At 46.1% G+C, this 14,694-nt stretch overlaps 1 protein-coding gene across 1 annotated transcript in view; it reads left to right on the top strand.

Moving 5' to 3' along the window:
* The window catches only part of LOC135540369 (SRSF protein kinase 1-like), a 68,287-nt gene that overhangs the window by 44,309 nt on the left and 9,284 nt on the right, over window positions 1-14,694 (top strand). Inside the window, 10 exon segments of the mRNA XM_064966975.1 lie at window positions 3,428-3,534; window positions 5,057-5,165; window positions 5,740-5,827; window positions 6,018-6,105; window positions 6,678-6,784; window positions 7,044-7,209; window positions 10,097-10,122; window positions 11,744-11,948; window positions 12,250-12,392; window positions 12,394-12,502. Of these exon segments, the coding sequence (XP_064823047.1) occupies window positions 3,428-3,534; window positions 5,057-5,165; window positions 5,740-5,827; window positions 6,018-6,105; window positions 6,678-6,784; window positions 7,044-7,209; window positions 10,097-10,122; window positions 11,744-11,948; window positions 12,250-12,392; window positions 12,394-12,502 (1,148 nt within the window).

A 14,694-nucleotide genomic window follows, 5' to 3' on the forward strand; every position in this document is an offset into this window, starting at 1 on the left:
ATGCAACGCAGGACACGCTAGATAATATCTAGTAATATCATCAGCCATGTGTAGTTAACTAGTCATTATGATTAAACTTATCTTATAAAAACAATGCTGGCTAGCAACTTACCTTGGCTTACTGCATTCGCGTAACAGGCAGTCTCCTTGTGGAGTGCAACGAGAGAGGGGCAGGTTGTTATTGCGTTGGACTAGTTAACTGTAAGATTGGATCCCCCGAGCTGACAAGGTGAAAATGTTAACTCACCGTTCCTAGGCCGCCATTGAAAACAAGAATGTGTTCTTAACTGACTTGCCTAGTTAAATAAAGATTAAATAAAGGTGTTAAAAATATATATATATTTTTTTAATTCGGCCAAATTGGCATCCAAAAATACAGATTAATGTATAATACCTATTAATGTTATGAAAACGTGAAATCGATCCTAAATAATCGGCCATTCCGATTAATCGGTCGACCTCTAATATATACTACCCGTTCAAGCACTAGAGTTAGGGGGAAGGGATGGGCTAGCCAAGATGCCTGAATTACGCAAAAAGGGAACGGTGAAACAAATATTAATGCCTTCGTTCGCTAAAGTGAATGTAGGTTTCTTAATTTGTATACTAGACTAATATTTAAAGGTAATAACTAATAATGAAATGCTACAGATAAATCAAGTTGTATTGGTCACATGTGCCAAATACAACACCTTACACTTAAATACTTACTTACAAGCCCTTAACCAACAATGCTGTTTTAAGAAAATACCCCCCCCCCCCCAAAAAAAAAGTAAGAGGTTAGAATAACAAATCATTAAAGAGCAGTAAACAACAATAGTGGGGCTATCTACAGGGAGTACCGGTGTCGAGGTAATATGTACATGTAGGTAGAGTTATTAAAGTGACTATGCATAGATAATAAACAGTGAGGGGGGGGGGGCAATACAAGTAGTCTGGGTAGCCATTTGATTAGCCTTATGGCTTGGGGGTAGAAGCTGTTAAGAAGCCTTTTGGACCTAGACTTGGCGCTCCGGTACCGCTTGCCGTGCGGTAGCAGAGAGAACAGTCTATGACTAGGTTGGCTGGAGTCTATGACCATTTTTAGGGCCTTCCTCTGACACCGCCTGCTATAGAGGTCCTGGATGGCAGGAAGCTTGGCCCCGGTGATGTACTGGGCCGTACTCCCTACCCTCTGTAGTGAGGCCGAGAAAATGCCAGAAAAGGCAATGATGCAACCCGTCTGGATGCTCTCGATGGTGCAGCAGAAAAACCTTTTTGAGGATCTGAGGACCCATGCTAAATCTTTTCCGTCTCCTGAGGGGGAATAGGTTTCGTTGTGACCTTCATGACCGTCTTGGTGTGCTTGGACCATGTTAGTTTGTTGGTGATGTGGACACCAAGGAACTTAAAGCTCTCAACCTGCTCCGCTACAGCCCAGTCGATGAGAATGGGGGCGTGCTCGGTCCTTGCAGAGTGAGGTGTGTAGTCCCAGGGTCCTTGGCTTAGTCATGAGCTTTGAGGGCACTGTGGTGTTGAACGCTGAGCTGTAGTCAGTGAATAGCATTCTCACATAAGTGTTCCTTTTGTCCAGGTGTGAAAGGGCAGTGTGGAGTGTAATAGAGATTGCATCATCTGAGGATCTGTTAGGGCTGTATACAAATTGGAGTGGGTCTAGGATTTCTGGGATAATGGTGTTGATGTGAGCCATGACCAGCCTTTCAAAGCATTTCATGGCTATAGACGTGAGTGCTACGGGTCAGTAGTCATTTAGGCAGGTTACCTTACAGGGACTATGCTGGTATTAGACTCAGACAGTGAGAGGTTGAAAATGTCAGTGAAGACAATTGCCAATTGGTCAGCGCATGATCTGAGTGCGCGTCATGGTAATCCGTCTGGCCCTGCGGCCTTGTGAATGTTGACCTGTTTATAGGTCTTGCTCTCTGCAGCCGATAAGTGTGTGATCACACAGTCGTCCGGAACATCTGACGCTCTCATGCGTGTTTCAGTGTTATTTGCCTTGAAGCGAGCATGGAAGTTATTTAGCTCGTCTGGTAGGCTCGTGTCAGCTCATGGTTGTGCTCCCCTTTGTAGTCTGTAATAGTTTGCAAGTCCTGCCACATCTGACGAGCGTCGGAGCCGGTGTAGTACGATTCGATCTTAGTCCAGTATTGACGCTTCGCCTGTTTGATGGTTCGTTGGAAGTCAGAACGTGATTTCTCTTAAGCTTCTGGGTTAGAGTCCCGCTCCTTGAAAGCGGCATCTCTACCCGTTATACAGGCGAATGTTGCCTGTATAATCCTGTAGCCAGGCATACCCACTGGGACATTATTCCAGAAATACTACTCAACCTCTCAGATCATCCGGCTGGTGAAGAAGCCAGATGTGGAGGTCCTGGGCTAGCATGGTTACGTGTGGTCTGCGGTTGTGAGGCCGGTTGGACATACTGCCAAATTCTCTAAAACAACGTTAGAGGTGGCTTATGGTAGAGAAATGAGCATTGCTGACTGGTATTACCACAGTCAGCATGCCAATAGCACGCTCCCTCATCTTGGAGACTGTACATTTTAAACGGTACATTTTGAAGTGGCCGTTTATTGTCCCAGCACATTGTCCCAGGCTTCTTGATATGCCACACCTGTAAGGTGGATGGATTGTTTTGAGAAAGGAGAAATACTCACCAATAGGGATGTAAATATATTTGTGCACAAAATTAGAGACATTTCTGCGATTTTAATGAAAAAGATAAGCTTTGTCTAATCTGTCTCTCTCGCCGTCTGTCTCTCTTTCTCTCTCCCTCCTGTCCCCCTTCACCCTTCTCTCTCCCCCTGTCCCCCTTCACCCTTCTCTCTCCCCCCTGTATCCCTTCACCCTTCTCTCTCCCCCTGTATCCCTTCACCCTTCTCTCTCCCCCTGTATCCCTTCACCCTTCTCTCTCCCCCTGTCCCCCTTCACCCTTCTCTCTTCCCCCTGTCCCCCTTCACCCTTCTCTCTTCCCCCTGTCCCCATTCACCCTTCTCTCTCCCCCCCCTTCCCCATTTCTTCTCTCTCTCCCCTGTCCCCCTTCACCCTTCTCTCTCCCCCTGTCCCCCTTCACCCTTCTCTCTCCCTCCTGTATCCCTTCACCCTTCTCTCTCCCCCTGTCCCCCTTCACCCTTCTCTCTCCCTCCTGTATCCCTTCACCTTTCTCTCCCCCTGTCCCCCTTCACCTTTCTCTCTCCCCCTGTCCCCCTTCACCTTTCTCTCTCCCTCCTGTCTCCCTTCACCCTTCTCTCTCCCTCCTGTCTCCCTTCACCCTTCTCTCTCCCTCCTGTCTCCCTTCACCCTTCTCTCTCCCTCCTGTCTCCCTTCACCCTTCTCTCTCCCCCTGTCCCCCTTCACCCTTCTCTCTCCCTCCTGTCCCCCTTCACCCTCTCTCTATTCTCCCTCCCTCTCTCTCTCTCTCCAGGCCAGACCCTGCGTCCCAGCAGAATGACTCTCCTCTCCCAGACCAGGATGAGGAGATACTGGGCTCTGACGATGAGGAGCAGGAAGACCCCAATGACTACTGTAGAGGTATGATACACATACTGACTACTGTAGAGGTATGATACACACACTGACTACTGTAGAGGTATGATACACACACTGACTACTGTAGAGGTATGATACACATACTGACTACTGTAGATGGTACTGACTACACACACTGACTACTGTAGAGGTATGATACACACACTGACTACTGTAGAGGTATGATACACACACTGACTACTGTAGAGGTATGATACACACACACTGACTACTGTAGAGGTATGATACACACACTGACTACTGTAGAGGTATGATACACACACTGACTACTGTAGAGGTATGATACACACACTGACTACTGTAGAGGTATGATACACACACTGACTACTGTAGAGGTATGATACACACACTGACTACTGTAGAGGTATGATACACACACTGACTACTGTAGAGGTATGATACACACACACTGACTACTGTAGAGGTATGATACACACACACTGACTACTGTAGAGGTATGATACACACACTGACTACTGTAGAGGTATGATACACATACTGACTACTGTAGAGGTATGATACACACACACACTGACTACTGTAGAGGTATGATACACATACTGACTACTGTAGAGGTATGATACACACACTGACTACTGTAGAGGTATGATACACACACTGACTACTGTAGAGGTATGATACACATACTGACTACTGTAGAGGTATGATACACACACTGACTACTGTAGAGGTATGATACACACACTGACTACTGTAGAGGTATGATACACACACTGACTACTGTAGAGGTATGATACACATACTGACTACTGTAGAGGTATGATACACACACTGACTACTGTAGAGGTATGATACACACACTGACTACTGTAGAGGTATGATACACACACTGACTACTGTAGAGGTATGATACACACACTGACTACTGTAGAGGTATGATACACACACTGACTACTGTAGAGGTATGATACACACACTGACTACTGTAGAGGTATGATACACACACTGACTACTGTAGAGGTATGATACACACACTGACTACTGTAGAGGTATGATACACACACTGACTACTGTAGAGGTATGATACACACACACTGACTACTGTAGAGGTATGATACACACACACTGACTACTGTAGAGGTATGATACACACACACTGACTACTGTAGAGGTATGATACACACACACTGACTACTGTAGAGGTATGATACACACACACTGACTACTGTAGAGGTATGATACACACACACTGACTACTGTAGAGGTATGATACACACACACTGACTACTGTAGAGGTATGATACACACACACTGACTACTGTAGAGGTATGATGCACACACTGACTACTGTAGAGGTACAACACACACTGACTACTGTAGAGGTATGATACACACACTGACTACTGTAGAGGTATGATACACACACTGACTACTGTAGAGGTATGATACACACACTGACTACTGTAGAGGTATGATACACACACTGACTACTGTAGAGGTACAACACACACACACATCCAACTATTATGTGTTACTATTGCAGGAGGTTACCACCATGTGAAGATAGGAGACCTGTTCAATGGTAGATACCATGTGATCAGGAAGCTGGGCTGGGGGCATTTCTCCACTGTGTGGTTGGCCTGGGACATACAGTAAGTTCTCTGTTCCACTGTGTGGTTGCCCTGGGACATACAGTAAGTTCTGTCTGTAAATGTGTGGTTGGCCTGGGACATACAGTAAGTTCTCTGTTCCACTGTGTGGTTGGCCTGGGACATACAGTAAGTTCTCTGTTCCACTGTGTGGTTGGCCTGGGACATACAGTAAGTTCTGTCTGTGTAAATGTGTGGTTGGCCTGGGACATACAGTAAGTTCTGTCTGTGTAAATGTGTGGTTGCCCTGGGACATACAGTAAGTTCTCTGTTCCACTGTGTGGTTGGCCTGGGACATACAGTAAGTTCTGTCTGTGTAAATGTGTGGTTGCCCTGGGACATACAGTAAGTTCTCTGTTCCACTGTGTGGTTGGCCTGGGACATACAGTAAGTTCTGTCTGTGTAAATGTGTGGTTGCCCTGGGACATACAGTAAGTTCTGTCTGTGTAAATGTGTGGTTGCCCTGGGACATACAGTAAGTTCTGTCTGTGTAAATGGTGCTGAGTCAAGGCCTGTTAAAGTGGTAGAGGCTTATTGGTGTTTCCGTGTGTAACATATGTTGTCCTGTTATTTCTAGAGGGAAGTGTTTTGTGGCCATGAAGGTGGTGAAGAGTGCAGAGCATTACACTGAGACAGCCCTGGATGAGATCACGCTGCTGAGATCAGTGAGGAACACACATACACTCTCACTCACACTCACTCACTCACTCACTCACTCACTCACTCACTCACTCACTCACTCACTCACTCACTCTTACACTCACACTCACACTCACTCTCACTCTCACACTCACTCACTCTCACACTCTCACACTCACTTCTACTCGATATGATTAGTATTAATGTGTGTTCCAGGTCAGGAACACGGACCAGAAGGACCCCAGCAGGGAGAGGGTAGTTCAGTTACTGGATGACTTCAAGATCTCTGGCATGAACGGAACTCGTATCCTCAGTTAAACGTCCACGACAACACTGCTGTTCAACATAGTATGAAAACTGACAACAAGAGAGAACCGGCATATTCCTGCTATTGGTCAATATTATGAGTCTTAAAAGATTCATTGCCCAAGTCCTGCCACTAACTATTGGTGGTTTACAGATGTGTCCCTGCCTTGCTAACGTTTGGCCAGCATTGTCTGGACGTTTGGCAACACAACACAGTCCAGCTAGAGGACACACACAGAAGCACAATTGTACTGACAGTTTCTCTATCCCCCCTAGCTAGAGACCGTTACATCCTGATCACAGCTGGGTGTCCAGGAAACACGCCCAGACTCCGTCCCAGCATGCCTAGCTTCTTGGAAGAGTTGGTAATGAGTTCTGGGTTGGTGTGCCCACTTCCATCTTGGTTCTTTGCAGAACCTTTTGGGTGTTCACATTTTATATTGCGAAGGTGTAAGCCAAATGCATAAGGGTGAATGACAAGGGGGTGGGGGGGTGTTTTGAGTTAGGCCTTCCACCTCTCCCATGCTGTCCTGTACTAGTCCTGTACAGGTCCTTGACCTCTCCTGTCAGATGTCTGTATGGTGTTTGAGGTTCTGGGTCATCACCTGCTGAAGTGGATCATCAAGTCTAACTACCAGGGCCTTCCTCTGCCCTGCGTCAAGAGCATCATACGACAGGTAAAACAACACAACTTATTTCTCACACAACATTGGGTGCGTTCCAGGTCTTGATTGCAAAAACAAACATTTGACTCTACAGATTTTTAACGCTGAAACTGTTAGTAGTTGTTATTGAAAGCAGGTTTAAAATTCCAGAAATTTTACCAAACGTTTCCATGGTTCCAGGAGTCCTCCAATTGGAAGTTATGGAATGTTCCCTCAATGTTGAAACCCTCCGATACAGCCGTGGTCTTACCGATCCTCTGCCCTCCTGTAGGTTCTCCAGGGCCTGGACTACCTTCACTCCAAGTGTAAGATCATCCATACAGACATCAAGCCAGAGAACATCCTGTTGACGGTCAACGAGCCCTACATCAAGAAGATGGCTGCCGAGGCAACAGAATGGCAGAGGACTGGAGCTCCACCCCCCTCCGGTTCCGCAGGTACACACACACACACACACACACAATGTCAGGAAGATGGCTGCTGGTAACTGACCCCTCACATCCACCATTTTGAATGAACACGGTGCAGTGTTGGAAAGCTGTATAAACATGGACATAATACCATCACCATCAGGGTTTGGCATACTGGTGAATAATGAGATTGTATTAATTAGTGCTTTTCCCTCGAAGCTCTTAATTCTAAGCTCTTCAAAGGATCATATATTTTTTTGTATGGTGCTTTGTCCCAATGTTCTGAACAAGAAGAGTGAGCCCTGCCAAGCCAAGCCAGACATTCAGAGTTTCAGTCTGGGATCACCAGCCAGTCTAGGAGAATGATCAGAACAAATAGGAAAAAACATTGAGGTTATGCATTCATTGTCTCGATTCCTGTTTTGCTGGTACATCAAGAGTTTTGTAGGGAAATTCAGACACACAAACATCAGAGGCAAATCATCTGACGATTTACTGAGAGACTTGATATCTAAAGACTGAGCCTAGCGTTTAGATTGGTGATAAAAAGTAGTTGATGGTAGATATGGATTGAGATGAGACTGGGCTTTGTTCCGGTGTGGTGTTGAAGTGATGAAACGACCCTTTTATCTAGCTGTCTGATGCTGATCCATCTGTAATGAATGGTAGGGGTGACATTGAGAGGGAGAGCTTCTGTAGTTCTAACTCTTAACAGCCTCAGACAGAGGAGAAGACATGAGAGAACAGGCCATTATTCAACAGACAGGAGAAGACAGGAGAGAACAGGCCATTATTCAACAGACAGGAGAAGACACGAGAGAACAGGCCATTATTCAACAGACAGAAGACACGAGAGAACAGGCCATTATTCAACAGACAGGAGAAGACAGGAGAGAACAGGCCATTATTCAACAGACAGGAGAAGACAGGAGAGAACAGGCCATTATTCAACAGACAGGAGAAGACAGGAGAGAACAGGCCATTATGCAACAGACAGGAGAAGACAGGAGAGAACCGGCCATTATTCAACAGACAGAGGAGAAGACACGAGAACAGGCCATTATTCAACAGACAGGAGAAGACAGGAGAGAACAGGCCATTATTCAACAGACAGGAGAAGACACGAGAGAACAGGCCATTATTCAACAGACAGAAGACAGGAGAGAACAGGCCATTATTCAACAGACAGGAGAAGACACGAGAGAACAGGCCATTATTCAACAGACAGGAGAAGACAGGAGAGAACAGGCCATTATTCAACAGACAGGAGAAGACAGGAGAGAACAGGCCATTATTCAACAGACAGGAGAAGACAGGAGAGAACAGGCCATTATTCAACAGACAGGAGAAGACACGAGAGAACAGGCCATTATTCAACAGACAGGAGAAGACAGGAGAGAACAGGCCATTATTCAACAGACAGGAGAAGACACGAGAGAACAGGCCATTATTCAACAGACAGAAGACACGAGAGAACAGGCCATTATTCAACAGACAGAGGAGAAGACACGAGAGAACAGGCCATTATTCAACAGACAGAGGAGAAGACATGAGAGAACAGGCCATTATTCAACAGACAGGAGAAGACAGAAGAGAACAGGCCATTATTCAACAGACAGGAGAAGACACGAGAGAACAGGCCATTATTCAACAGACAGGAGAAGACATGAGAGAACAGGCCATTATGTAACAGACAGGAGAAGACACGAGAGAACAGGCCATTATTCAACAGACAGGAGAAGACACGAGAGAACAGGCCATTATTCAATGAATGGTAGGGGATGGTAATGAATGGTAGGGGTGACATTGAGAGGGAGAGCTGCTGTAGTTCTAACTCTTAACAGCCTCAGACAGAGGAGAAGACATGAGAGAACAGGCCATTATTCAACAGACAGAGGAGAAGACAGGAGAGAACAGGCCATTATTCAACAGACAGAGGAGAAGACACGAGAGAACAGGCCATTATTCAACAGACAGAGGAGAAGACACGAGAGAACAGGCCATTATTCAACAGACAGAGGAGAAGACAGGAGAGAACAGGCCATTATTCAACACACAGAGGAGAAGACACGAGAGAACAGGCCATTATTCAACAGACAGGAGAAGACACGAGAGAACAGGCCATTATTCAACAGACAGAGGAGAAGACACGAGAGAACAGGCCATTATTCAACAGACAGAGGAGAAGACACGAGAGAACAGGCCATTATTCAACAGACAGAGGAGAAGACATGAGAGAACAGGCCATTATTCAACAGACAGGAGAGAACCGGCCATTATTCAACAAACAGAGGAGAAGACACGACAGAACAGGCCATTATTCAACAGACAGGAGAAGACAGGAGAGAACAGGCCATTATGCAACAGACAGGAGAAGACAGGAGAGAACCGGCCATTATTCAACAGACAGAGGAGAAGACAGGAGAGAACAGGCCATTATTCAACAGACAGGAGAAGACAGGCCATTATTCAACAGACAGGAGAGAACAGGCCATTATTCAACAGACAGGAGAGAACAGGCCATTATTCAACAGACAGAGGAGAAGACAGGAGAGAACAAGCCATTATTCAACAGACAGGAGAAGACACGAGAACAAGCCATTATGCAAAACCACGAAGGCTATAAAAAAATAGGTGTTCAGTGAGTCACTGGGTTTTGGTGCAGAAATAACCGTCTCAGGCGGGGATGGTGTGCGAGTCCCGCTGGTCCACGACACTGGAGAGGGTATCAGAACAGCTGTGTGTGAATCAGAGCACATGTACACACACACACACACACAAAGTACATGCACACTGTACGACTGAAACTGCATGCTAATTACTGAGGCAGATTTGACATATCACCTTTGCTGCTGGTTTAGTTGTTGCTTTGCTGAGGATATAACATTGACTAGAATGTTCTCTCTCTTCACAGTGAGCACAGCTCCAGCACCCAAACCAGTGAGTCTATCAGTCTTTGTGTTATTTCTGAAAGCATGTTATTTTGTGTGTGTGGTGGCTGCTACCAGATAATGTGTTGGAGTGGGTGGTTCTGTTCACACTGAGCAATGGTTTTACAGATGGTACAGTAGTCCAAACTTTACACTTTCTTCTCTTCCCATTTTTTTCTTCCCATTTTCATCTCATCCCTCTCACCCTTATCAATTCTCTCATTATCCATATCCTCTCCTTACCCCCTCATCTCATCCCTCTCACCCTTATCAATTCTCTCATTATCCATATCCTCTCCTTACCCCCTCATCTCATCCCTCTCTCCCTTATCAATTCTCTCATTATACATATCCTCTCCTTACCCCCTCATCTCATCCCTCTCTCCCTTATCAATTCTCTCATTATACATATCCTCTCCTTACCCCCTCATCTCATCCCTCTCACCCTTATCAATTCTCTCATTATCCATATCCTCTCCTTACCCCCTCATCTCATCCCTCTCTCCCTTATCAATTCTCTCATTATCCATATCCTCTCCTTACCCCTCATCTCATCCCTCTCTCCCTTATCAATGCTCTCATTATCCATATCCTCTCCTTACCCCCTCATCTCATCCCTCTCTCCCTTATCAATTCTCTCATTATCCATATCCTCTCCTTACCCCCTCATCTCATCCCTCTCTCCCTTATCAATTCTCTCATTATCCATATCCTCTCCTCATCCCTCTCCCCCTTATCCATATCCTCTCCTTACCCCCTCATCTCATCTCTCTCTCCCTTATCAATTCTCTCATTATCCATATCCTCTCCTTATCCCTCTCCCCCTTATCCGTCTCCTCTCCTTATCCATATCCTCTCCTTACCCCCTCATCTCATCCCTCTCTCCCTTACATCAATTCTCTCATTATCCATATCCTCTCCTTATCCCTCTCCCCCTTATCCGTCTCCTCTCCTTATCCATATCCTCTCCTTACCCCCTCATCTCATCCCTCTCTCCCTTATCAATTCTCTCATTATCCATATCCTCTCCTTATCCCTCTCCCCCTTATCCGTCTCCTCTCCTTATCCATATCCTCTCCTTACCCCCTCATCTCATCCCTCTCTCCCTTATCAATTCTCTCATTATCCATATCCTCTCCTTATCCCTCTCCCCCTTATCCGTCTCCTCTCCTTATCTATATCCTCTCCTTACCCCCTCATCTCATCCCTCTCCCTTATCAATTCTCTCATTATCCATATCTTTCTCTCCTTATCCCTCTCCCCCTTATCCGTCTCCTCTCCTTATCCATATCCTCTCCTTACCCCCTCATCTCATCCCTCTCACCCTTATCATTCTCTCATTATCCATATCCTTTCCTCATCCCTCTCCCCCTTATCCGTCTCCTCTCCTTATCCGTATCCTTTCCCCCTTATCCATCCCCTCTCTCCCCATCTTCTCATCACCCTTCTCATTAACTCTCCTCGTCCCTCTCCTCCTCATCATCCCTCTCCTCGTCCCTCTCCTCCTCGTCATCCCTCTCCTCGTCCCTCTTCTCCTCCTCGCCCCTCTTCTCCTTGTCGTCTCTCCCCTCTCCTCGTCCTTGCCCCTCTCGTCGTCCTTGCCCCTCTCGTTGTCTCTCCTCGCCCCTCAGACGGTGAAGATGTCTAAGAACAAGAAGAAGAAGATGAAGAAGAAACAGAAGAAGCAGGCAGAGATGTTAGAGAAGAGGATTCAGGAGATGGAGGGAGCACCGGAAGGAGGAGAGGAAGAGGAGGAGGGGGAGGACGAGACCACTGCAGACACCCCCCCGCCCTCGTCTGACACGCTACAGGACATAGCTAATGATTTCACAGCAGGTAAATCCATCCGGGGACTGTGCTTCACCTTTAATCTAGATCAGAACGATGCTGCGGACCTCTATTAGATTCTGTTTCCCTTTTTAAAGGAACTGAAAGGCATATGTTTATTTTAACCATATATCATGGGACCAGAGTTGGTGACCTGAAGCGTGTACATTAGGGCTACAGCAAAACATTTCTGCCAGTTCTTGCATAAGTTGACGTAGTTCCTTCCCTGTTTCAGGCCGTTTTCTTCCGTTTGGCAGTGTATTGATTGCTATTCGTGTGACTGACTGACTGATCTGTTGCATTGACCCAGGTCCAGATAAACCGGAAGAGAAGGAGGAAGGAGGAGAGCAGGATGGAGGTGACCTGCAACGGCCACGCAGTGGAAGACACTGCAAGCCAGGAGGTACAGAGGACCGAGGAAGAAGAGGAGAAAGACGAAGAGGACCAACAGAAAGCCAACAAACTCAACGCCAGCAGGGAGGGTCGTGACCTGCCGGTCAATGCAACTTACCCAGAGTACAACGGCAAAGGTCCCGGTGACCCACACGATCCTGGTACAGACGGTAAACAAGGGAGAGAGCAGGGGAAGGAGAGCGAGATGGAGACTGAGGTGATGCCTGGAATAGAGGATGAAGAGGAGGAGGAGGAGAGGAACGTTTAGTGGTGGAGAAGTGGCACTGTGCTGGGTACTTCATCTGGAAGCGTTACAGAACATTCAGATGGAACAGAGGTGTCATGTAGATCACACGTCTCTCTAACATGTAGATTAAATGATCGTCAGATCTACTCCTTACGTGTCTTTCTGCAACATTCTGAATGTTTCACCTCACTGAATACACTCCAGCTGATGGTGCGGTGATATCTGTGGTGGTATCTGTGGTGGTATCTGTAGGCGTGGCTAACTAGCTAGCCATTTCACATTGGTTACACCAGCCATTAGGCTGATAGGCTTGAAGTCATAAACAGCGCTGTGCTTGCGAAGAGCTGCTGGCAAAACGCACCAAAGTGCTGTTTGAATGAATGATTACGGGCCTGCTGCTGCTCAGTCAGACTGCTCTATCAAATCATAGACTTAATTATAACATAATAACACACGGAAATACGAGCCTTTGGTCATTAATATGATCCAATCCGGAAACTATCATTTCGAAAACAAAACGCTTATTATTTCAGTGAAATACGGAACCGTTCAGTATTTTATCTAACTGGTGGCATCCATCAGTCTAAATATTGCTGTTACATTGTACAACCTTCAACGTTATGTCATAATTACGTAAAATTCTGGCAAATTAGTTTGCAATGAGCCAGGCGGCCCAAACTGTTGCATATACCCTGACTGCGTGCAATGAACGCAAGAGAAGTGACACAATATCACCTGGCTAATATTGCCTGCTAAACTGGATTAGTAGTTATAACTTGTGATTATGATTGATTGTTTTTTATAATATAAGTTTCATGCTAGCTAGCAATTTACCTTGGCTTCTACTGCATACGCGTAATAGGCAGGCTACTCGTGGAGTGCAATGGTTAGAGCGTTGGACTAGTTAACTGTGCGGTTGCAAGATTGAAACCCTTGAGCTGACAGTGAAAATCTGTCGTTCTGCCCCTGAACAAGGCAGTTAACCCACAGTTCCTAGGCAGTCATTGAAAATAAGAATGTGTTCTTAACTGACTTGCCTAGTTAAATAAAAGGTATAAAATATGTTTTTTTCTTTTAAATAACCGGAAATTGGCGCCCAAAAATACAGATTTCGATTATGAAAACTTGAAATCGGCACTAATTAATCGGCCATTCCGATTAATCGGTCTACCTCTAATCTGTAGTGTTGTCTGTAGGCGCGGTGGTATCTGTAGTGTTGTCTGTAGGCGAGGTGGTATCTGTAGTGTTGTCCGTAGGCGCGGTGGTATCTGTAGTGGTATCTGTAGTGGTATCTGTGGGCACAGTGGAATCTGTAGTGGTATCTGTAGTGTTGTCTGTAGGCGCGGTGGTATCTGTAGTGTTGTCTGTAGGCGCGGTGGTATCTGTAGTGGTATCTGTAGTGGTATATGTGGGCACAGTGGAATCTGTAGTGGTATCTGTAGTGTTGTCTGTAGGCGCGGTGGTATCTGTAGTGGTATCTGTAGTGGTATCTGTGGGCACAGTGGAATCTGTAGTGGTATCTGTAGAGTTGTCTGTAGGCGCGGTGGTATCTGTAGTGTTATCTGTAGTGGTATCTGTGGGCACAGTGGAATCTGTAGTGGTATCTGTAGTGTTGTCTGTAGGCGCGGCGGTATTTGTAGTGTTGTCTGTGGGTGCGGTGGTATTTGTAGTGTTGTCTGTAGGCGCGGTGGTATCTGTAGTGTTGTCTGTAGGCGCGGTGGTATCTGTAGTGGTATCTGTAGTGTTGTCTGTAGGCGCGGTGGTATCTGTAGTGGTATCCGTGGGCACAGTGGTATCTGTAGTGTTGTCTGTAGGCGCGGTGATATCTGTAGTGGTATCTGTAGTGGTATCTGTAGTGGTATCTGTGGGCACAGTGGAATCTGTAGTGGTATCTGTAGAGTTGTCTGTAGGCGCGGCGGTATCTGTAGTGTTATCTGTAGGGGAGGTGGTATGTTAGTCTCCCCACTAACCACCTCCTAATTGCTTCTAATATCACCTCTTCGGTACTCTTTCAATCTCCTCTTCGTTTTCCTCCCCTTTCCTCTCTTCACAGTGACTTTTTGTGGACAGCACAATAAACTATATATATATATATACACTGCTCAAAAAAATAAA

Source organism: Oncorhynchus masou, chromosome 5, assembly GCF_036934945.1.
Source record: "Oncorhynchus masou masou isolate Uvic2021 chromosome 5, UVic_Omas_1.1, whole genome shotgun sequence".
NCBI classification, from domain to species: Eukaryota; Metazoa; Chordata; class Actinopteri; order Salmoniformes; family Salmonidae; genus Oncorhynchus; species Oncorhynchus masou.